A 22,118-nucleotide genomic window follows, 5' to 3' on the forward strand; every position below is an offset into this window, starting at 1 on the left:
GCGCTTACCTGTAGAACAATTGAATCTTTCCTTCGCGTTCTTCTCTAATTATTTTATTATACTGCTATTTGAATGAAATAATACTATTTGTGGAAAAACACTATTAAAACTTTCAGTACTTTGAGCCAATTTTTTTTATCGAAATAGTAAGAAGAGAGAGAAAAAGGAGGTTCACATAGTATTTTGTTTATCTTGAGTTAAACTAAACCCTTCTATTAGTATCATAAAATATAAAATTACAAATTTTATAAAAATTTATTTATACCATATATTATTACATTTAAACGACTAGTTGTTCTTAATATATGATGTTTTTATAAGAAAAGAAAAGAACACTAAAACATTTTAAAAGTTTTCAAAAAAAACTAACATTTTTTAAAAAAACACTTTTTTTTAATTTTATAAAAGCCGATGCGCACAAACCTTTAATTTTTATTTTTTATTGTATTTAAAGAATAATTAATTATAAAATATTTTATTTTTTTTAATACTAAAATTTTTTCTCTGCTTGTCAAATTATTTTTTTGGTGGAAAGAATTAATTTCTTTTTGTTTATTATTTTTATATGATATATTTGGATCAATATATTTACTAAAAATTACATAAAAATTTTAAAAAAGATGTCATTAACTTGAAGTTGTATAAAAGTTCTTTGTTAACTATGCCAAATATATATAGGTTGTCTCGATTGCTATAAATTAAATTGCACTATTAAGTTTTTTATGCTATTGAAGATTATTTTCAACGGTAAATAATATTAGATAGTTTTTAGCGTATTTTTTAAGTTTTAACGAACTTTTAAAAAATACAAAAAGTAGAAAAGTAAAGCTTTTATTATTATTTATTTGTAGAAAACAACCGCAGTTGATTTCTTAGTCATTTTGAAGATGGATGTGTTTGGCTCTTGTTTGGGGTCGTTGCTTTGCATAAACGATAACACAACCTCATTTCCTATTTTTTTTTTAAAATAAATAAATCTAGATAAAATTCGAAAATGATAATTTTTTAATTTATATATAATAAATTTATAGTAAGCAACAAGAAGTTTTATAAATATATTCCAAAGTACTAAGGTTATACAAAAGAAAAACAATTTTTAAAGATTTATAATTTTCTTTTTCTAAAATAAAAAAAGTAAAAAAAAAGTAGTTTTTTAAAATAATTAATTATAATTATAGATTCCTTCTTTTTTCTCAGTTCTTCCGTTAAAAAACTTAATTGAACTTTTGAACTCCACAGGAAGCGGTTTATTATTTATAACAAAGTACGACTGATACAGCATCGTGACAAATTCAGCGACCTAAATTATTTATTATAATTAAAATTTAAAAAATTTTATTTTTATTTTATTGTATAAAAACAAATAGGATTAAAAAATTTCAATGCTTTAGTTTTTTTATATATATAGATAATAGTTTTTATAAATGAAATGTTTCGTAATAGTTAATATCTATTTAGCCATAAAAGTTTATAAAATACAAAGATTTAATACTTTAATTTTTAGCTTTATTACACAAATACATTTAGAATAAAAAAAAATAAATATTGTAGTTTACTTTTATATATCATTATTAATAATAACAAAAAATTATATATTAATTAATATTAATAAAAATTTGTAATAAATCTATAAATTAAGTCATAAAACTTAAAAAATATTATCAATAAATTAAATCTTACAAGTTTACAAATATATAAAATTTAATTAATTTAATTTCTAATTTTTTTTACACATAAAAACGATTTGTAGTAGAAAATTAGTTTTACAAAATTTTATTTATTTTTTCGTAAAAAAAGAATTTAATAACCGGAAGATTTACTTTTCATAAAAAGTAAGAAGTTGCAATAAAATTTTAAATTTAGTAGAATTATTATAAATGTTTAACTTTTAATTTAACACCAACAATAATACTTTGTAAAATATTTGTAAATATATTGATAAATAATTAATATAAGCTTTAAAAATAATATTTAAAGAGAAATCATCTAAAATAAAAATTTCAATAATTAATTTAAAAGTGAGTAAAATTTAAAAAATAATAAAACAGATAGTAAAATTAATTAAAATTTTTCTAAAATAAGTAATAATTGTAAGTAAATTTTAAAATTATAAAAATAATTATAATATAAAAATAAAAGTAAAAATAATAACTAGTAAACTCTAAAAGAATATAAAATATATTAATAAAAACAAAAGTTACTTTATTATTTTTATCGACATTCAGATCGAAACACAAGTCCCGCTCAGGGGCGTTCATATGAATAACAATAAAAGTATCTGCACATTAAAAAAATATAAATACAAGAATATTAAACAACAATAATAATAATAATAATAAACCATCAAAAGGAGAAAGCGAAACTTTATTCACTGCACTTATAGAAATTGGTTTCTTTAGTATTTTCATTTTTTTTCCTATAAAAGTTTATTGAGGTATTTATAATAATAATAATAATAATAATAATAATAATAATAATAATAATAATAATAATAATAATAATAATAATAACGGACCGATAGTATACTTATAAAAGTGGTCTGCAGTTACAATAAATGCTCGATTCTGGGATTTTCCTGTCTTTAATTAATATTTATAATAATTATTTATTGCTACAATTATAAACAATTTGACTAAAAATAGAATTAAATGAAACTTATTGCTGCCAAATGAATTTTATAGTAATAAGCGATCCATTAACTGTAATCCTCCTCAAAATGATGCTTACTAGGACCAGATGTCCCTATTTGATCTCCTCTATAGATTTTGTAATACTTATTTTACTAGCATTCTTATCTGCTACAATTTGAAACGAATTGAATTTATTATTTAACTTATTGCCGCTCAAAAGGTTTTATAACAATAAATCGGCCCATAGAATTTGCGTCAAATATATGTTTACTTGGGCCCCGAGGTTCTTTATTGCTCCCCATTATATATTTTATAGTCTTCACGGTTATTATAATTATTATAATAATTATAATATAATCTACTCACTTTGTTCACTTTCTGCACGACATCCGAAAAAATAACACACTTTTCTCCTGAATTTCTCAAAAGTTCGAGTTCTGCTTGTCTATAGGCGGCAGATTCAGAGTAAAACTGGTCCAGCGCCAAATAGTTTCCGTAGTAAACGCGATTGCATGGCCACCTGCGCATGAGAAATTATTTTATAGTAAAGAAAACTTTAATTTTTTTCTATTATTTTCATAAATTAATATAATTTCTTTAAATAAAATTTAAAACAATAAATAAAAGTAAAATAAATATGAAAAATATATAAATATTAATAAAAGTTAACATAAAAAATAATATTAATAATAAACTTTATAAATAAATTTTAGATATAATAAATAAAAAAATTAAAAATAGAATATATAATATTATATAATTAAAAATAAATATAATTATTATAAGTAATAAAGTTAATACATAATAAATTGTAAGTAAAAAAACTTGATATTATACAAAATAAGAAAACAAACTTTAGAAAAAGTCTTCGAAAAGTTACTATTATAAAGTACTATAAACATTTATCTATAATATAAATAAAATATGGAAACAAATACTAATTTGAATACCGAAAAATATATTTTAAATAAAAGTAGAAAATATAAAGTAGATAATATATCTTGTTAATAAAGAAAAATTATTTATTTTATAATAAAAAAATATAAACAAATTTTAATTATAAATGTTTATACAAAAAATAAATACTTTTCGTTAAAAAAAATTAAAATGTTAATAAATTTTTTTTTTTAAACATTAACAATTGAACTCTTTAACTTTTGTATATAATATTATTATAAAGTTAAGAAGTATTTATTATAAATTTATTAGTATTTTCATTTTTATATTATTTTTTTGTGAAATATATTTGCTTAACATACTCTTTCAATTTTATTATTGAAATAAATATATAATACAAATTAAAAATAAGAATACTTTTATAATAGTAAACATAAATGAAAATAAATATAAATATAATTTTTTAAATTTAAGTTTAATATTATAAATTAAAAGTTCATAATAAATTAATAAAGTATTGGTTTATAATAATTTTTTTTTATAAGTATAATAAAATATAATATAAAGGACACAAAAAAATATAAATTTTAATATAAAACTTTAAAAAGTTTATTAAGTAAAAAAAAATAATAAATAAACAAATAAAAACTTTTTTTTCCCGTAAAAAATATCGTAGGATACTATTTTTTGGCGCATTTGTTGCTGCTGTTCAGCGTTGAGTGAGGAGACCATTAGAAAAGCCCACCAATTGCGATATATTTGAAACGCCCTAAGTTATAAATAAAAAACTATTATAAATATATATATAAATTTAAGAAAACTAAGCTTATAATAATAATAACTATGAAATACCTAAAAATAATACTAACAATAAAAAAACTTTAAAAATATATTATATATATTTTGATAAGAAATTATATATATTATAATTAATTATATTAACTAAAACTTAACAGAAGTATATAAATCTATGATAAAAAATTGTAAAAAACTTGATAAACATACATTCATCTCTTTAAAATAATAATATTTAAAAAGACTTTTTTAAAAATAAAAAAGTAGATTTATTAACTTCTATAAAAAATGTTTATTATATATTAAAGTATAATAAATAAATATAAAAACTTGAAAAATATATACTTAGATAAAAACCTTTTATAAATAAAATATTAATAATAATTTTTTTTTAATATAATAAGAAACGTTTTTTAAATAATGATAATCATAAAAAAGTTTTTTTTTTTCATATATAAAAATTAAAAAAATAATGTAAATAAATATAAAAAATATAAAGTATTAAGGAAGTATAGTAATCAATAAAAAAAATTTATAAACTATTAATTATAATAATAATAATAAGTACATAAATTTGGAGCTTCATCATTATATTTAGAACAATTAAAAATATATTTTAAAAACTTTATAATAAATAAATGTAAAAATTTTCAGTATACGTAATATACTTTTAAAAAACTTTCCAAAATATATTAATAAAAAAAGTATATAATAAAATATATACTATTAGTAAGTTAAAATATATATCAATAAAAAGTTTTAACAAAAAAAATATACTATAGAATTTCTTGAAATAGTAATAATAATAATAATGACGAACAAAAAAAGTTATAAAATAATAACAATTATTTAAAAGAATAATGAATATAATATAATTACTTTACAATAAGAAAAATACGAATAACAATGACATTAATTTAATAGTAATAATGTAATATAAAATAATTAATATAAGAAAGTAATCATCAACTCTTGAATACTAAAATAATAAAAATAATAAAAATATCAAACATAATAGTAATCAAGAAAATATATAAAAGTTTATAAATAAATTAAAAAGGGCTATATATAAATATAAGTTTTTAAGAAAACCAAATAATATTAATATTAAATAATAATAAAATAATAATAGAATATTGTACGATACCTATAGGAAAAAAAATTATAAAAAGGTATTATAAAGTAGAACGATTTTACTACTAAATTGTTAATATTAATAATAGTAATAATCATATAACCAGTTAACAGCCTCTTCCAAGTGCCACTGATAGGAAGGCCATGGGAGCGATTTCCCTTAATAATAAGTAATTTTACTTAATAATTAAGTAAAACATGAATTTTCTTTTAGTATTTAAAAAAATTGTGTAAGATATAAAAAATAAATTAAATCAAAAAAACTAATAGCGATTACTAAAATTTTATATCCAATAACTAAATCAAATAATTAGCCAATCAATGCGTAAAACTCTTAAAAAAAGTACATTTAGATTTGGACATTTAAAAACATAAATTAAAAATCAACTATAATAAGAGTAAAAGTATTAAAAAATAGCAAATAAATTATTTATTTAACACAATAATTACCAATAAAATGAACTATAATTAGTAATAAATTAATTAATCAATTATATTAATAGTGTAAATAATTATTAAGTAAAGGGAAAAGAAGATTATAAATAATTTCGTAAAGAATAAACTAATTAACTTTATAAAAAACTTTAAGAAATTATTAAAGAATAAATTCACGTAAAAATTAAACTCACCAAGCTATCAAACTAACAGCAAATAAAAGATAATATACCAAAATCACTCGTGCTTGCCGCGTTACAAAATAAATTGTACATTTGCTGGAACCAATAGACGCGCTCTTCAATTATCCTGCGTCGTTCCGGATTATGTCCTTGAATTAAAAAAAAAGTCAGTCAAGTCGTTAGTTTTTACTAATTACCATTCTAAATACTGCCTATTTGTCATTTAGTAGCGAACAATACTCTCATAAAAGCGCTGAATTTTCCCAGCGTAGTGATTGATGGTTCGATCGCGAAGATCGTCCAATCCGAACAAAGTTTCCGGGGCTCTTAAAAAAATTTTGGTCTTTCCAAACCTGAACGACCAATAAGCTCGCAAGGTAAAAACAAACCAAAGAGCACGTGCCTATACTCATCTGGCGGAAGTCTAAGATTTTGCAGAAGTAGTTCGGACCCTTATGACATAATAAGAGCAATTAACCTTAAAATCGACCCAAAAACATTTTCAAGTCATGCGGATATACAAACCTTTCCGAGGATCACCCTTCCAATTTCTCGTATGAACGTTGCAAATTGCTACAAGTGGAACAAAGTAACTATAACACGAAGACAAACCCCGGCACACAAAAAAGATTACCGTAACGATCGATAAAACGTTTATATACGCCACGATATGAGAAGCCAGCTCGTCGCACTTTTATATTTTCCAGTAATCCTTTATTACAACAATATAAATTACAGTAATAATATTATTAATATAAAAAGATTATAATTATTACTAAATAATACATTACAAAACCCAAGTACCATAATAACTACAGGCTATCCAAACTCACAACACACCTAACCAATAATACACCAAACTTTAATATTTATTTCGACCCCAGAAAGAAAAAAGTTAGTTCCTAATATATACCCAAATATTTCACTTGGAATTCCACCCGTTTTTCGTCGAAGTCATTGGCTCGTTTGTTGTCGTTAGGTTTGATGCAACGAATATAAGAAGGATCGCAGGATTTCAGTTTACTTACGAGCGATTGCGCTTGCGTGTAGATTTTAAATCCTAATAAGCAATAAATATAATAATGAGAGTAATAATTATAATAACAATTATGATAATGTTAATAGTGAAAACCGGCCGTTGTGGGAGCCTTTCTTGAATCTTCTGAGACGTCTTCATTTTCAAATAACTGTTATATTAAAAAGAATTTTTATATGAAAATGAAACTATAATAACTATAAAATAATAATATAAAGATGGTACTCTATATAATGGTAAACAAAGTAAAATGCAGTATAAAAAATTTCATGATATTTTGTAAAAAAGGAAATTTCAACTTTTATATATAATTATGGTGTACTGTAATAATATACTTATAATATTAATAATAATACAAAGTAAACTTGTGAATAAGAATAATATATGTAAAGTGAAAGTCTTGAATTAGTCCAAACAATACATTTATAATAAATATTTTAAACTATTATACTAAATGGTAAAGTTATATCTTAAAAAATATATATTAAAATATTTAAGAGTAAAAAGTAAGTGTTACAATTAAGTATGTAATGGTTAAAAGTTAGTATAAATCTTCATTTGTAATAAAACTTTTATAAACAAAAAATCTAATTGTTTAATAAAACTTTTACTTATTAAAAGTATATTATGAAAATTTATTATTAACAGTATATGGGCACTTTAAAATTAATTAGGATAAAATAAAATTACAAGATTTAATTGAATTATAAGCGAAAGGAAACCTTATTTAATAAAACAAAAAGTAGCTATTTAGAAATAATATGTAAACATTTAAATACAGCCCCGAAAAACACTACTGTTAATTTGGGAGTTTTAAAAGCTTAAAAGAAACAGTGGAGTATTTCCCTTTAAAGTGTGAACTTAACTAAAGTTAAAAATTATAATAAAATGTGACCGATATATAATTAATATGGCAATTCTTATAAATAAGCCCATAAAATTGACCATAAAGCTCGTAACTATAAAAAATAAATAATTTTTGGAATTATAAAGGCCTATTTTATTACTTATGTGTACATTTGTATCCGAAAAAGAATAACTTTAATGAAATCAGTAGATTAGTTTAGTAGTAGTATAAAAATTAAAAAAAATAACACGACATGTAATAATCCCGAAGTTTTTATATAAGAGGAAAACAAAGTAAAAAACTATACAGAAACAAAGAACCATTGCAAGGAAGGGAACTTTGGAATTTTGTATGATTCGCACGAGGTCTTTAAACAAAACGTCTTTATTCTTCTCAACAAAACCTTCGCAATGATAATTAACGTCTCCAGCGTAATGCTTAATACGAAAAGTATTCGTTCCTTCCAAATTAATGATAAATAATTATAATGATGATAATGATATTAATAACAGCAACCAGGAGAGAAGTGAGCGTGGCTAATACTGTTCAACTTCTGAAGAAATTTTAGGTCCACGCCTTCTCCTTCATTATGCATCGTTTTACAAACATCATCAAGAATACTTAATATCCCTAATTTTAATATTTTCATATAATAAAAGTAATAACAATGCTATTAGCAATGAGCGAACCGACTGGTGCTTTCCGGCTCTCTATAAGATCACAAACAGTTTTATTATTAAAAAAGTTTATTTTTGTCCATTGAATTCCTTTTAAATAAATATAAAATAGTTTAAAAAATATGATAAACAACTTGAAAATATGAAATATCAGAGTACCTTCACGCTCGTAGTCCTCCTGTTCACTCTGTATAGTTAACTCAATAAAGATTTGCTGAAGTTTTTCGTTCACATAGTTGATACAAAACTGCTCAAAACCGTTTTTCTCAAATATTTCAAAGCCGTATATATCCAATATGCATATCGATTGTCTGGCTTTAATAATACATATAAATATTGTATAGGATAACTAATGAAATAAAGATAGCCGTTTACAAGAAACATTGGTCATGGCCTTATTCACAGCTTCAACAATATAATCAAAAATTCGCGAGTATATCCCTTTCATAAGAGCATCACGTGCTGCAGCAGCCTTATTCCGCGAGGGCAAGTGGTTACTTAAGGAATGGAGGAAAAGCAAGAAAAAAAAAAGGAGGCACCTTGATAGCTGAGAGGGGCACCTCGTATACCGATCCTCTGTGGCCACCCCCGCTTTTTACAGTTCTTGAGAGAAGCTTTGTGGCTTAAATAAATTAATATTTAATATTTAAAGCAAAAAATTTTAAGTTTTTATAAGACTCATTGTGAAATATGCAAATTTTAATTTTTAGTGCTAGAAACACAACCTTAAACTTATTTGTTTCATAAGATTAGCGATATCACTGTCGATTTATGATTTAATAAGAGTAAGGATTATACTAAAGGTCTGTAATAAAAGAAGCTTTCTACATTAATGGATAAAGTTATAAATATTAATATTATTATTACTGTACACTAATAGCATTTTGCTCCAAACTTTTATTTAAATTTATTAAAGTAATAAGGAAGTATTATAAATAATAACAATACCAGTAGTTTTATAAATTAATAAAGTTAAAGCGATCATCATGAAAGTGTTACAGAGCAAGTAAGTTATTTATTTGCATTTATTGCCATTAACTTTTTCTTGTATTTTCAATACATTATAGCAATGTTTACGATAAAAACAAATGCAAAGCGAACTAGTCATATCTTTTAATAGGGCTAATTAACGGTAATTATAGCCTTAACAGCATCACTATCTTTTCATTTACCATATCGCTCATCTAAGACATTGCACACGGTCCTATACGCATACTTTCTCCTCTTAGAAGCATTTTTAGTATAATAATATCAAAAATTAATTTAAAAACTTAAGAGGGGGAACTTACTAAAATTATTATTATAGTGAGGTAAATGTGAATGAAAAAAGCTTTAGTGAATAGGCGCAATCTCTCATAAATATTAATATAGTATATTTAATGATGATGACCAGATATGACATAGTTAAATTAAAACTTCAACAACGCCTTAAAAATGGAAGTACTAAGGTTAACAGGTCTTTCAGCTAGCGCAAAGGGTATTGCAATGACCTTGTAATAAAAAAGAAAAATACACCATTCTTAACTTGCTGACAGCTATTATTTACTTTTTTAAACAATAAAGACCTAATGCTAAGTAGCTAGTTAGTAAAAAGCTTATTTTATAAAAAATATACTACTTTAATTAAATAAAATTGTTAGATATAATAGAAAGAAAATTATTTAAATAACATATAAAATAGTTAAAGCACTTAGTTGAGCGTTATCTATGCCCAAAATCATGGCAGCGTAGTCTAGATAGTCCTGGTTAGAAACGGCGGAGGCGTTATTTTGTACTTCATGAAACTGTACATTGCCCTAAAAACGTGTAAAAGTAATTAATTAATTTATGTTTCAAAAAATCATAAAATTTTTGATCTATAATCAGAAAATTTATAGACTTTCATCAGGTTTATTAAAAAAATTCAATAGCCTAACACTATATTTACAAGTATTAAAGTTCATTTTGAAACATTACGAGATAAATCGCACCAAATGAAGAATAGCAGCTAGAAGTAGAAATATCGATTGCTGTTCAGCAGATGTAAGCCCAACAACGTTCATAGCATTCAAGGTATCAGCGCACTCCGCAGCATCATCCACTCCCTCAACGGTATAACAACCCGTTTTGTTTAAGACAAAAAAGTCTTCTGGAGTGGTTAATCCTAAAAAAAAGTTGCTGATAAGCTAAGTTGAAGTTTTTATATTTTGGAGTAAACCGTCTTAGGAAGAGGTGTATCAACTTTATTTTTGTTAAATTATAATAATTATGCACGCTGTACTGGATTAGTTAGTGATGCTTAGAAAGATGTCACTCAAGCACAGTTTTAAAAAAAAACAAAAACTTTGTTTAACTCCCAAAAATTTCGAAGTTAAAACAAGTGTAATTTTCTATTAAAAGTGAGCTGATATAAAACGCCAGTCATCTACCGGTTTATAATATAAGATTAATAGTAAATCGAAGAGCATCAGGAAGTAGATGTGAAAGTAAGAATATCTTGGCTGTAAATTTTTTTAAACTATAATAAGTATGAAACACTTCCATTAAGTGTAATATCAATTTCTATCCGATACTCTTTTTTAGTGAGAAAAAATATATAAAATATAAAAGCTGTAAATTACTAAACACGCTGTGAATGAGGGCTTAACTGTAGTAAAGAGAGCTTCAAATGTAATTATTGTAATATATACCCAAATTAGTTTTATCGTCAGGGGAAAGACCACAGAGAATTTGATAAAATATATGAAAATTTCTCTCATTCTTTAATTGACCAACGACACGAGATTTTTCCAAAAGAAAGTTGGTGATAATCCCTTTAAAAAAATATTAATTTTTACTACAAGTATACATATATATTGGTGACCTCCACACGGACGGCCTGCTCTGTCAAACTGGATCTCCAGCAGTTTTCCTATAATTTATAAAATCATTTAGTAAATTCTCGTGTTAGAAAATGTTTAGAAGCTAACCAAAGCGAGAACTGTTATTATTTCTTATTGTTTTTGCATTTCCAAAGGCTTCAAGAAGAGGGTTTGACTCCAGTATAACGCTTTTTATCTGTATATATATAAATGGTCCGGAAAAGAACTCTTCGTTATCAAGCAATATAACTAATAACTGGGCACGACTTTAATATGACAATTTATAGGTTAAATATTGAAATGTAGGGAAAATATTTCCCGTAAATAGGTAATAATTTTAACATGTGCTACAATGGAACGAGTCCAAAATTTTTACTGTACATACCCTACTGACTTCTTGACCTCCCCCCGAGCAAGCGGCGATATGGTTCATTATCAATTTGGAGGCTTCTGTTTTTCCTGCACCCGATTCGCTAGGCAAAAAGAGACAGCAGGTAGTAAAATAGTTTTATTAGTCTTTGCGGATATTATACACTTTTGGTGAGTATAACTTTATAAAATAAGTAAAAAAATTAAATTAGTTAGAGCTTAAATTAACTGTAATATACAGTATAACCAAGTCTAGGTTGCAATATTTTTTTTATAAACTAAAACCCACTAAAAACCTTAACGTAGTCATTACAGTTGCCAATAATAATTTATTTTAGTCTAATGCATACGAAACTATACCTATCTGAATAAAAGCAAGAAATTTATAACTTCAAAATAACCATACAACATCTTAAAGTAATCTTATTTTTGGTTATTAATTATTTATGGCTCTCAATATTGTATGATAAAAAATTTTTATTCTTTTTTGAATTTGTTATTTATCTATTTCATACTATCAATTGACAATCAAGTAGTTCGTATCTTCATTGTCAATTTATACTATTCTAAAGCCCACAAAAACATATAGTGGAGATGAGCAATTGGCGAGCTTAAAAACGAAAAAGAGGTTCAACCGAAAGCTGCCTTTATTATTAAGTGTATTATCGCGCACTTCTCTATTTTGAAAGAAACACTTACCCGGAAATTATAACGCACTGGCTGTACTGATCCTCTATCAAACGGCGGTACATGTGGTCCGCCACGGCATAGGCGTGGGGCGGCGCATCGTGTTTGCTAATCCCTAAGAAAAAAACCAGAAACTTTAATATAAAAAAGTGATCTTAAAAGTCGCAATGACGTGGAAGTGCATATTAAATACTATATGCGATTATGCTCACCTGCATACTTCTTAATAAATTCGGGGCCGACGTCGGACATACGTTTAAAAGGATTCACAGAAATTAATACCTACAAAGTATGCATAAAAAAACCTTATTGTTGTGCGCGAAAAGCTTTTTCTAAACTAATTACTATGTTTCATTGCTAAAAAAAGACTTAATTAATGACCTAATCTCACTTTTAATTAATCTCATCATTTTCATATTTTTACTGGTGCCCTTAATTTTTTTTTAATCATTTTTTCACCACCAAAATTGTGTAAGAAGTCACATTTCTAAACAAATCTCACGACGTTTTATTATTACAATAGTTTCAAATTATTGTTAAGAACAACATAAGCAGAAGCCCATAAATCTATAAAACAGAATGAGTTTAAGTTTAAATAACTCTTGCACAACCAAAGCAAACTTATAACCGTAAACAAAAAAATAACTGTTATAATACCTAGAAGCTTAACTTTACGATTTGTTATTTCATAGTATTTTTTAAGAGATACTTAGAGGGAGGAGTGGCTTGTAAGTGGTGTTCATTGAACATATTAATTTTTTATACATGCGTACTAAGTTTATAAACAGTGAATACTTTCCCAAATAAGGTTGATTATTACTAAAATTTTTTTTTACTTTAGTATTATCGTTATTTTCTCGTATTTATGCAGTCTTGGAAAACTTATTATTATTAATATTATTCGTTCTTTATTAGAAATCAATAAGAAAAAATATACCGGTCCAATGTAAGTGTATATTTTATCTTCATTATAACGTTCAAGAAGGTTTCTAACAATTCCGGGATTCGTCACGTCAGAAAGAAGAACCTAAAAAGTTTAGTTTAATGCCAAAATGCTTTAAACAGCAACTACTTGATGCTAAAAAGTCTACCAATTTATCGTGGTAAATGGAGTTATTTTATAAGGCTTTTAGTTATATGCATGTAGAAGTAAAAGTATTTGTTGGATTTAGTAAAGTTTATGTAATTATAATTAATAGAGAAATAAAAGTCGCCGCAACAAATATAATTAGAAAAAAATGAAAACTTTTTTATAATTATAATAATTATAATATATATATATTAAGTTTAAAACCATATCATCCACAGCTCCTTTCGCTAAGCCAACTCGAAACGTGGTGTCCAACTCTTCTTCGCCTTTAAGTATTTTATAATTATTATTATTATTACTATTATTATTATTATTATTATTATTATTATTATTATTATTATTATTATTATTATTATTATTATTATCATTAGGACTATATATATAATAACCTTTTTTGGCTACGTCAGCGGTCAAGTGCTTCTGATGAACAGCAAGTTTGCCTGTATAAACATTTTAATATACATAATATACATACTATTATATATAGTTATAAATATTGAAAAAAAAAGACAACTTTAACTCATTCGTGTAATAACTATAATAATAACCTGCAGAAGCAGCATTCATATAATTTGTATTAGCAAAAGGAGTTTCTTTGATTACGTGCGGTGCGCCGGTGGGCACTAATAATAATAGTAATAAGTAACAGAATAATAATAATAATAATAATAATAATAATAATAATAATAATAATAATAATAATAATAATAATACCGAAGGAAGGTATAGGCCCTCGGGTAGGAGTTGGCGGAATAGCACGTGAGGGCGGGGGCGCCCGTCTTGGAACGGGTGGCTTCCCTCCAAACTGGGGCGGGGGTGCTGCTCTCGGTGGAGGAGCTCTTCCCCTCACCGGCGGGGTCTTTAAAGCAGCTTAAAGATAGAATAAGTTACTAAAAAAAATTTACAAGAAATAAGAATTGAATCAAGTTTAAAAAAATTTCTAAATTTAAGTTTAGTTTAAAAAAAAATTCTATTTATATAGCTGCTTGCCAAGTAGTAATTTTCTATAGTAATGATTAAAGATGTAAAGCTTATAATACGTAAAAAAAGGAAAATAGTAAAGGAAGTTACTGAATCACTTACTTGACATTTAGGCTACTGTCAGTGAAAATGGCAACTTTACCTCTATATATTTTTAAAGTTTATAAGTAGAACTGCAAGGAATACTTCTGTTTAATTTTTAACAAGCAAACTCCTGCAAAAAATTTATGAGTGACAAGTGAAATCTAGGGTTGACACTAAATAATAGTTACTTATGTTATGATGTGATCCCGACTTTATTTTGAAATCTACGTGGCAGGCAAAGCACCAAGAAGGAGTAAGCGAAGGCTCACTGTTAGGACCACTTAAATAACTTTTATTCCTTTTCTGGTTATAAGCATCTATGCTAAACTATTCATGTCTTATTATCCAATCAATAATGGTTGCATGTACTTAACTAATTTTAACAACTAAATTGGTTAAGAAATAAATTGGGTAACAAACAAGTTACCAATGAAAAGTAACAGTATTAATTATTGTTGATTAATAAACATTGATAAACATACCTTACCGTACCATACCACAAAAAGTAACCATCTAAGTACATTTAACTTCCACAATCGTTATTTTAACGCGTGCTAGTATTTTTTTTTCCTAAATACTGGGGACGCATGAATAAAAAAGGCAGTTGGCATCAATTTAGCCGTGCAAGCTGAATTCTTATTTTGCTTGCTTAACGTACCATTTTTTTTTAATTAGACGTTTAAAGTAAATGTGGTTTGTAATTTCGAAATATATAAAGAAATATTTCTTAAGGGCTTTTTAAGAGTTTACTCAAATACCTAGTAAATGGCAAGACAGATGTCATAATTTTGTTCTTTTTTAAGGCTTAAACCTTTTAAAGGGCCCACGTGTTTTTAAATATAAATATTTTGTAATTGAGTTTTTAATTTTAGTTAAGTATAATAATACTAGTCTAAACGATGTTATGTTTGTAGTTAATCATTGAGCTAGGATTGAGCAGAGCGCGTAATGTTTTCTATAAGTAATATTCTCTATGTAAGGAGATACATTTCTATTACAAAATTTACTTCATTCTAAAAATTTAAATGCGGTTCATTTAAGTATCGGTAAAAATAAATTAAGTAAATTCTTTATAATTTTTATTATGAACTGAAAAGTTCTAAGTAATAGCTAGCGTATTCTTACGAACTGGTTATTTTAGCATACCGCGCAAAGAGCATAAAATTTTAAATGTTTCGATGAGCAACCTTTAAGAAGTAATGTTATTTAAAAATATAAATAATAAATTATGTCCCTAGTCTTTGAAGTTGAAGGGGTTATAAGAATATCTGAAGTAAATGACGACTAGTTCAAATGAAATGCTAATATTTAAACCGTTTATTTTCTTTCATACTACTTAGGCATTTTAGTCAGACTTGGAAAGATAATAGCCATCTTATGTTGGTAGTTAGGCGTAGAAATAATCTGAAAAGATCTTCTAACGATGTTGGCTTAAGTAAATCGATAACATCAGCCGATAAATCTAGGTTATGTGCTAAATTAGGCGGTGGCTAAGGTGTCCTACCGAAGCAGAAATAACCCTGTTTTATGAAGAACAGTTAGGGAAATAATTAAAATTTAACTACTAAATCTGACTCCAGTGATTTGCCTCAAACAAAGCTAGGCGCTAAGTTAACGTGTTAAGGTACCCGGCGAGCGATTGGAGAAGGTTCGCTATAATTCAAGCCATTAGGCATACTAATCAGTTCTCATTCACTTTTTACCAAAGAATTAGCTATATGCGAAAATTCTTTGAAGTATATATGTAATGATACCTATCCAATGATTAGAAATCCTTTTGCAATCTAGATGGGTTTTAATTAGTAGAATAATTCAGTGACTGCAATAACTATGGTTGTAATAAAGCAGCAAAATACCTTGGCATTTAATTTGTCCTGCATGAATAGTAAAATAAACGGGACACTGCCTCAACACTTGGCTTATTGAAAGACTAATTTATGTGAAATACACTAATTAACAAAGAACCCCCTAAATATCTTTTTTAATACTTCTTTTATAATTAAAAAAATCTCTATTTTTTCGGGCTCTCTAAATTAAATAAATTGTAACATCGTAACATTTTTAAAAACTTTAATAAGTATAATAATAATAGTAACCATGATAAAAAAGATATATTAACTAGCAACAATTCCTTCCTGAAATAATTGTTGTCGATTGGAGTTGGCGAGTAGCATGCGTAAAACAGTGTTTGAATTTGCCATCTAACCCAAAATCAGTAGTAACTTAATAGAATACAAAATATTCTTCACAAAGCAATTCAACAGCCAAAAAATTGAATAAGTTATTACGCGAGGTTCCAAAGCTTTAAAAATGAACGCTCTTTTATTCTTTTTCAAATTGTAGGCTTCTTACTTATGTTAAATTTTAATAAACAAGTTATAAATTTTATAGTATACTGTAAACTACTATACCATATTATATTTCCTATAGTGTATAATATATTGTTTTACAGTACTTGAGACTTGTAATAGTCATATAATTCATCTCTGCTATCATGAAAGACCTTTCTCAGACCCTTTTTTGTCATTAAATGACTTTATTAAAAAAGTTTTCTTCTAATTGAGTTCAGGTTTTATAAATTAAAATGCAGAATTGAATTTAAAAAAAAACCAAATAAAACGATAACTTTTTTTTATTTTTCAATTATACTTTTTATATTGTAATTATTTTTACAACCAGTAAAGCCAGTAAACCTACTAGTACTTGTGCTGTAAATTTAATCTCCATCTCTTTTTTACTTTTAATATATTTATTATTTTCAAAATTTAATTTATTAATAACTTGTGTGATAGTTTTTCTGGGAATAAACTTATCTTCCTTAGCATTATAATTGCTTTCCAGAAATTTTAAAGTATTTTTTGATTTGTTCATAATTTTAACAGAAGACACTGGAAAATTGGTAAAAGTGGAAGTTATAATTTGATCAAAAGGTTTAACAGCAGTTTTCTTAGCAAAGAAGTCCATAACGGGCACCTAATAATAAGTATTTGATAGTATATAGAAATTGAAGAAATTAAAAAAGATTTTTTATTTAAGAGAAATAAAAAATAAAAATAACTAATAAAATATTAAAACCTCCTTTAATTTTCGATAGAAAAGTGAACTGTCCACTCCAAAACGAGAAAGAAGTTTGTCTTTATGGAATACTTGAAACTAATAATGATATAATATTTATTATAAAATGAAATATTTCAATACGTAACTTAAGATTATTATAGAATGAACTTTTTACAAATAATAATATTTGATATGCTTATATAAAAAATAAAATATTAATAATAATAAAAATTATATGTAATATTTTTTATCGTAATATTAGTTTTCTTTTAAAATGGTTCTAGTGAAAAAATTATTACTTTTTATAACCTTTTAATGTTATCTTTTTGTTTTTCTTTTTAAAAAATTTACTTAATTAAAGATCTTTTTTTTCTTTACTTATAAATATTTATTATAAAGAATTGATACATTTTATTATTATACTTTGTAATATTTATTAAAGAGTTACTAATTCTTCCAAAGTCAGTGTAGAATCTGCGTCATGCCGATCAAGAGTTTTTATAAGATAATAAGTAAAACGATCAATCACTTCAACTCCAATATCTTTATCGCGATGATGCTATAGTAATAATAATAATAATAGTAACAATAATAAAAATAATAACGAACCGACCACGCGCTCTCACTATGATGCGAACTTCCAGCGACCAGAACCTGTGGCGAGTAAATGTTCCTAAAAAGCGTCATGGCTTCGCAGGTGTCCAATAAAATTAATATTTCGTTATATCTGGTTGTTATTATTTATTATTATAATAATATATAATATATTAAGCAACTTTAAGGAATGTAAAGTTTAAAAAAATAATATGCGTAATATAAAAATGTGAAGATACAGTATTTAAATAGGATGGCTTTGAGGATTAGTATGAATAAATTATATATATTTAAAAATAATTAAGCAAATCTAATAATAGTAAGTAAAAGGTTTAGTCATATCGAAAAATATACAAAAGAAATTTAAAAAAAGTTAAAATAAATAATATAAAAGATTTAAAATTTTACTTTTATTATATGTAAAAAACTTTTATATACTATATGATTGGATATAGTGATCAGTAAATATGACAAAGTCTTGATAAGAAGAATCTTATTAATAAATAATATTTTTTTAACATAATAAAAAGTTTATTTATAGTTTTTTATAAAAAAAATTACTTTTATGGTAATTATAATAAAAATTCACGGCTTCTTATCTACAAATAAATATTGTTATATATAAAATCATATAAAATTAAAGTTATCAAAAAGTATAAATAATTTAGTCAAAAAAGTAAATAATATAATGTTTATTTAACAAAAATAAAACTTATACTAAAAAAAATGACGAATCCCATAAAACGAAGCAAACAGCTTATATATATCGTTTGAAAATTCAGTATCAAAAAATAAAACAAAAATAAGTGAGGTGTGTGTTTTATTGTTTTTAAAAAATTAAATATAAATTTTAATAAAAAGCTTTGATTACTATTAAATAAATATTAGAAGTATTAGATAAAATTTGTAAGAAAAAACGCATTAAGTAAACTATAAAAATACTTTAATAAATTTAAAGAAAAAAAATACATAAAACTATTAAGTATATAAAATTTTAGTCGAAACTTAAAAATGAACTAAAAGTAATATATAATTAAATCACTAAAAATAAAAAGATTCGAATCAGTAAGAATAATAAAAAATTTTTAAAGTGAAGTTCAATAAAAAAAACCATCGACCCTGCCAACCAATCAAAGTTAAAAAAATCGTTAATAAACTGAAAAGTTTCTAATAAACATTGTTGCGTAGGAAAAACACGAAAAATGATTCGTGCCCTTCTGCTATAATCCAGTCTTTAGGCCAACCACACTGCTGCCTTCGAATTCGGTGCTATCGTGTTAGTGGGGCTTGCGTCATTTGACTTTGTTGGTGATTGGGGTCCTTAGCAAAAACAATTCTTCCTTGTAATTCTAAAAGAAGTAAATTTTTGAGCAGAACAGTTAAAAGAATTTCACTGCAATAAATGTGATGAAGTGAGACATGCTGAGGCCCAATTACCAAAGGCCTCCTCACACCCGACCGAGTTTTACGACGGGCAAATGAAGAGCAGAAGGCGCATTGGCCAGAAAAAAATTTTTTTTTTTCAAATAATAATAAATTTGTTTTTATAACCAAAATGAATATAATATTGGAATAAACTTATAAGAGATCCTCACACAAAGAAAAAGAAAGTTTAAAAAAAGATATTAAAATAATCTAAAATTATTTTTAATTTTTAAATAGCAGCATACTTATATATAAAAATAATATAATATACTAAATTTGACAAAAGTTATCAAAATTAAAAATATATTACTGAAGACACTTATAAATAACGTAAAACACGACTAAACTACTAACTATAATAATTAAAATGTTAATTATAAACAATAAGAGGAATACTATTAAACGTACCTCTTTTGTTGGCGCATCTGCTCCAAGCTGTGCGCAAGATCTTCACTCGTTAAATCTTCGTTATCTTACAGTATATACAGATAATTTTAATTATCAATTATAATAATATTAATAATATTCATAACTGCACCATGAAATTTGAGAAAATTATTTCCGCCGTGTCCAGATATGTATATTAGTATGTTACTATTTTCATCAGACAAAAGCTTTTGGGAAATTGGCAGTTCTCGGGGTGATTTTCCAGTCAGCAAACTATAAAACTGACTTTATCAATTATCAATTATATAGTAAACTTTTTTTTGACTTTAAAAAGTTAGGAACAGTCACTTCGTCGCCTCTATAGTCGACCTCTATATCTTCTCCGTACACATTTTTAAGTCTTTTTTTTGAATGAAAAACTTGGGCAGGAAATGGATTGCAGGGATGGCAAGCCATCTCATCAGACAGCATCTAAAGATTAAAATTGAGGAAATTATTTCTATTGATCTGCATAACAAGTAAAAAGTAACCAAAATAATATTACTATCCGGAATTCCTAAACGTTTTACTGTATTATAAACAGCAAGTGTGTTAGCAATATGGCGATAATTAAACCAATTTCTTGAGGTGCCTAATAAAGATATAACATATCCTAAATACATTAGATTTAGAACTTTATCTTTCAGCAGTATTATCGTTATCTAAGTATTAAAGTTAAAATTTTTTAAAATTAACATAGCAAACTTTTAGCTGAGTAAATTTGAGTTAATGAAATATTTATTATTACAAACTAAGACGGCCCAATTGTTAGTGTGTTGACTGTTAACAACCACTCTTGATCCTTCCAAAGTAATTAGCAAACCAAAGAAAAAGGAAACTATGAAAACATAAACGACATTCAAGAGAACCATTTTCTTAAAGCATAAATGATTGCGGCACGGAGTAATTTATTAACAACAAACTAAGTGCTCACGTTAAAGGAGGGTTATACTATTAGGTTGTTGATCACTTTTCGCTTGTGGGCCCAGGGAGGCCCAGCTTGTGTAATTATTAATATTAACGTAGTAAGAAATTCTAAATTATGATTTTAAGTTTTAAATTTTAAGATGGTTGCTAATCTAATCAAGAACTTTTTGTATTTGTATAAAACCTAAAATATGCAAAATATGTGTTAGAGATGTTAGTTTATTAAATTTAATTTAAGCTTGAAAACTTGATGAGGGTGGGTGAATCTAGCTAGTTTTAAAGCAGTGTGTAGCTTATTACTGGGGTTTCAGCACAAAAAGAATGAGACCACAAGCTGGTCCATTAGGAAAAATATGTAAATATCAACGATTAATTTTTGACAAGCTTTGGGGAAAAAGACAACGGGACCGGTAAGCAATTTCAAACAGTTTTTTTTTTTAAACGTATAGTGGAGACTTTTACTTTTAGATTTCTGTTTATGTAGCTTATAGGTTTAAGCATGATATGATAAAAGAGTATAATCCTAGTCAGTAGATAGTTGGAGTTCAACCATAAAATTAATAAATTATATTTAGCAGCAATTATTTTCGAACTAACTTGCTCTCCAAGTATGGTTATGGTTAACTAATCGACATCCCTTTGCTCCTTCGCTTTCTCGTACTATATTAAGTATTTTGTTTAAAAACGTTGATAGCTTTCTAGCATAACCTAATTTTAAGTCACGATAAAGTGAAGTGGGAATGAGCGAAGCTAACATAATAAGTTCTGAACGCCAATTCGAATTATAGAAATAGTATATCGATATCCATAATAATTTAAGGTAACTCTTTTTATAAATAGTTTGTTAGTCTATTTATAACTCCAGTTATCGTCATGTTTTTTCTTCCCCCCCACCCCCCAGACTAACTGTATTTGAGTAGTCTATTTTCTTGCAAGCCTGCCTAACTGTGCGCGTATTGCGGTCTTGTATGGCATTCTTGCTGAATTTTTAGTGTCAAATTTCAG

At 25.4% G+C, this 22,118-nt stretch overlaps 2 protein-coding genes across 2 annotated transcripts; both read right to left on the reverse strand.

Annotated features, from left to right (window-relative positions):
- Positions 1-1,162: 1,162 nt before the first annotated feature.
- LOC135122217 (myosin IE heavy chain-like) lies at positions 1,163-14,928 on the reverse strand. The gene is made up of 35 exons (XM_064046429.1): positions 14,873-14,928; positions 14,703-14,814; positions 14,334-14,489; positions 14,168-14,242; positions 14,009-14,059; positions 13,824-13,885; positions 13,467-13,556; positions 12,742-12,811; positions 12,542-12,644; positions 11,859-11,946; positions 11,582-11,669; positions 11,476-11,523; positions 11,303-11,425; positions 10,604-10,776; positions 10,324-10,429; positions 9,173-9,255; positions 9,009-9,105; positions 8,793-8,948; positions 8,646-8,723; positions 8,473-8,586; positions 8,277-8,416; positions 7,206-7,260; positions 6,987-7,133; positions 6,708-6,785; positions 6,599-6,646; positions 6,477-6,525; positions 6,314-6,426; positions 6,124-6,222; positions 5,561-5,615; positions 4,177-4,296; positions 2,997-3,150; positions 2,516-2,579; positions 2,342-2,416; positions 2,202-2,278; positions 1,163-1,300 (listed from the first exon to the last, which is right to left on the reverse strand). Exons 2-35 carry the CDS (start codon positions 14,707-14,709, stop codon positions 1,163-1,165), a joined length of 3,180 nt encoding a protein of 1,059 aa, XP_063902499.1. The 5' UTR covers positions 14,710-14,814; positions 14,873-14,928.
- On the reverse strand, positions 14,800-21,058 carry LOC135122213 (uncharacterized). The gene is made up of 10 exons (XM_064046427.1): positions 20,935-21,058; positions 20,678-20,778; positions 20,473-20,618; positions 20,299-20,420; positions 20,169-20,232; positions 18,351-18,468; positions 18,190-18,300; positions 17,760-17,837; positions 17,466-17,657; positions 14,800-14,814 (listed from the first exon to the last, which is right to left on the reverse strand). The coding sequence occupies exons 1-10, from the start codon at positions 21,056-21,058 to the stop codon at positions 14,800-14,802; spliced, it is 1,071 nt and encodes a 356-aa protein (XP_063902497.1).
- Between the last annotated feature and the right edge of the window lie 1,060 nt (positions 21,059-22,118).

The sequence above is a fragment of the Zophobas morio genome, unplaced genomic scaffold, assembly GCF_036711695.1.
Source record: "Zophobas morio isolate AGI-343-1 ecotype UQ-CSIRO unplaced genomic scaffold, CSIRO_AGI_Zmor_V1 ptg000998l, whole genome shotgun sequence".
In the NCBI taxonomy this organism is placed as follows: Eukaryota; Metazoa; Arthropoda; class Insecta; order Coleoptera; family Tenebrionidae; genus Zophobas; species Zophobas morio.

What these genes read in the sequence shown, in the direction of transcription:
- LOC135122217 (XM_064046429.1), bottom strand. An exon ending in GAGCCGGAAAGCACCAGTCG is followed by an intron (nt 8,587 to 8,645) that starts GTTCGCTCATTG and finishes TATTAAAATTAG; the next exon opens with GGATATTAAGTATTCTTGAT. An exon ending in TCGTGCAGAAAGTGAACAAA is followed by an intron (nt 2,580 to 2,996) that starts GTGAGTAGATTA and finishes TATTAATTAAAG; the next exon opens with ACAGGAAAATCCCAGAATCG.
- LOC135122213 (XM_064046427.1), bottom strand. Translation starts at nt 21,058, where the DNA reads ATGGTTCTCTTGAATGTCGTTTATGTTTTCATAGTTTCCTTTTTCTTT. An exon ending in CGGATAGTAATATTATTTTG is followed by an intron (nt 20,619 to 20,677) that starts GTTACTTTTTAC and finishes TTTAATCTTTAG; the next exon opens with ATGCTGTCTGATGAGATGGC. An exon ending in ACTGTTCCTAACTTTTTAAA is followed by an intron (nt 20,421 to 20,472) that starts GTCAAAAAAAAG and finishes TCAGTTTTATAG; the next exon opens with TTTGCTGACTGGAAAATCAC.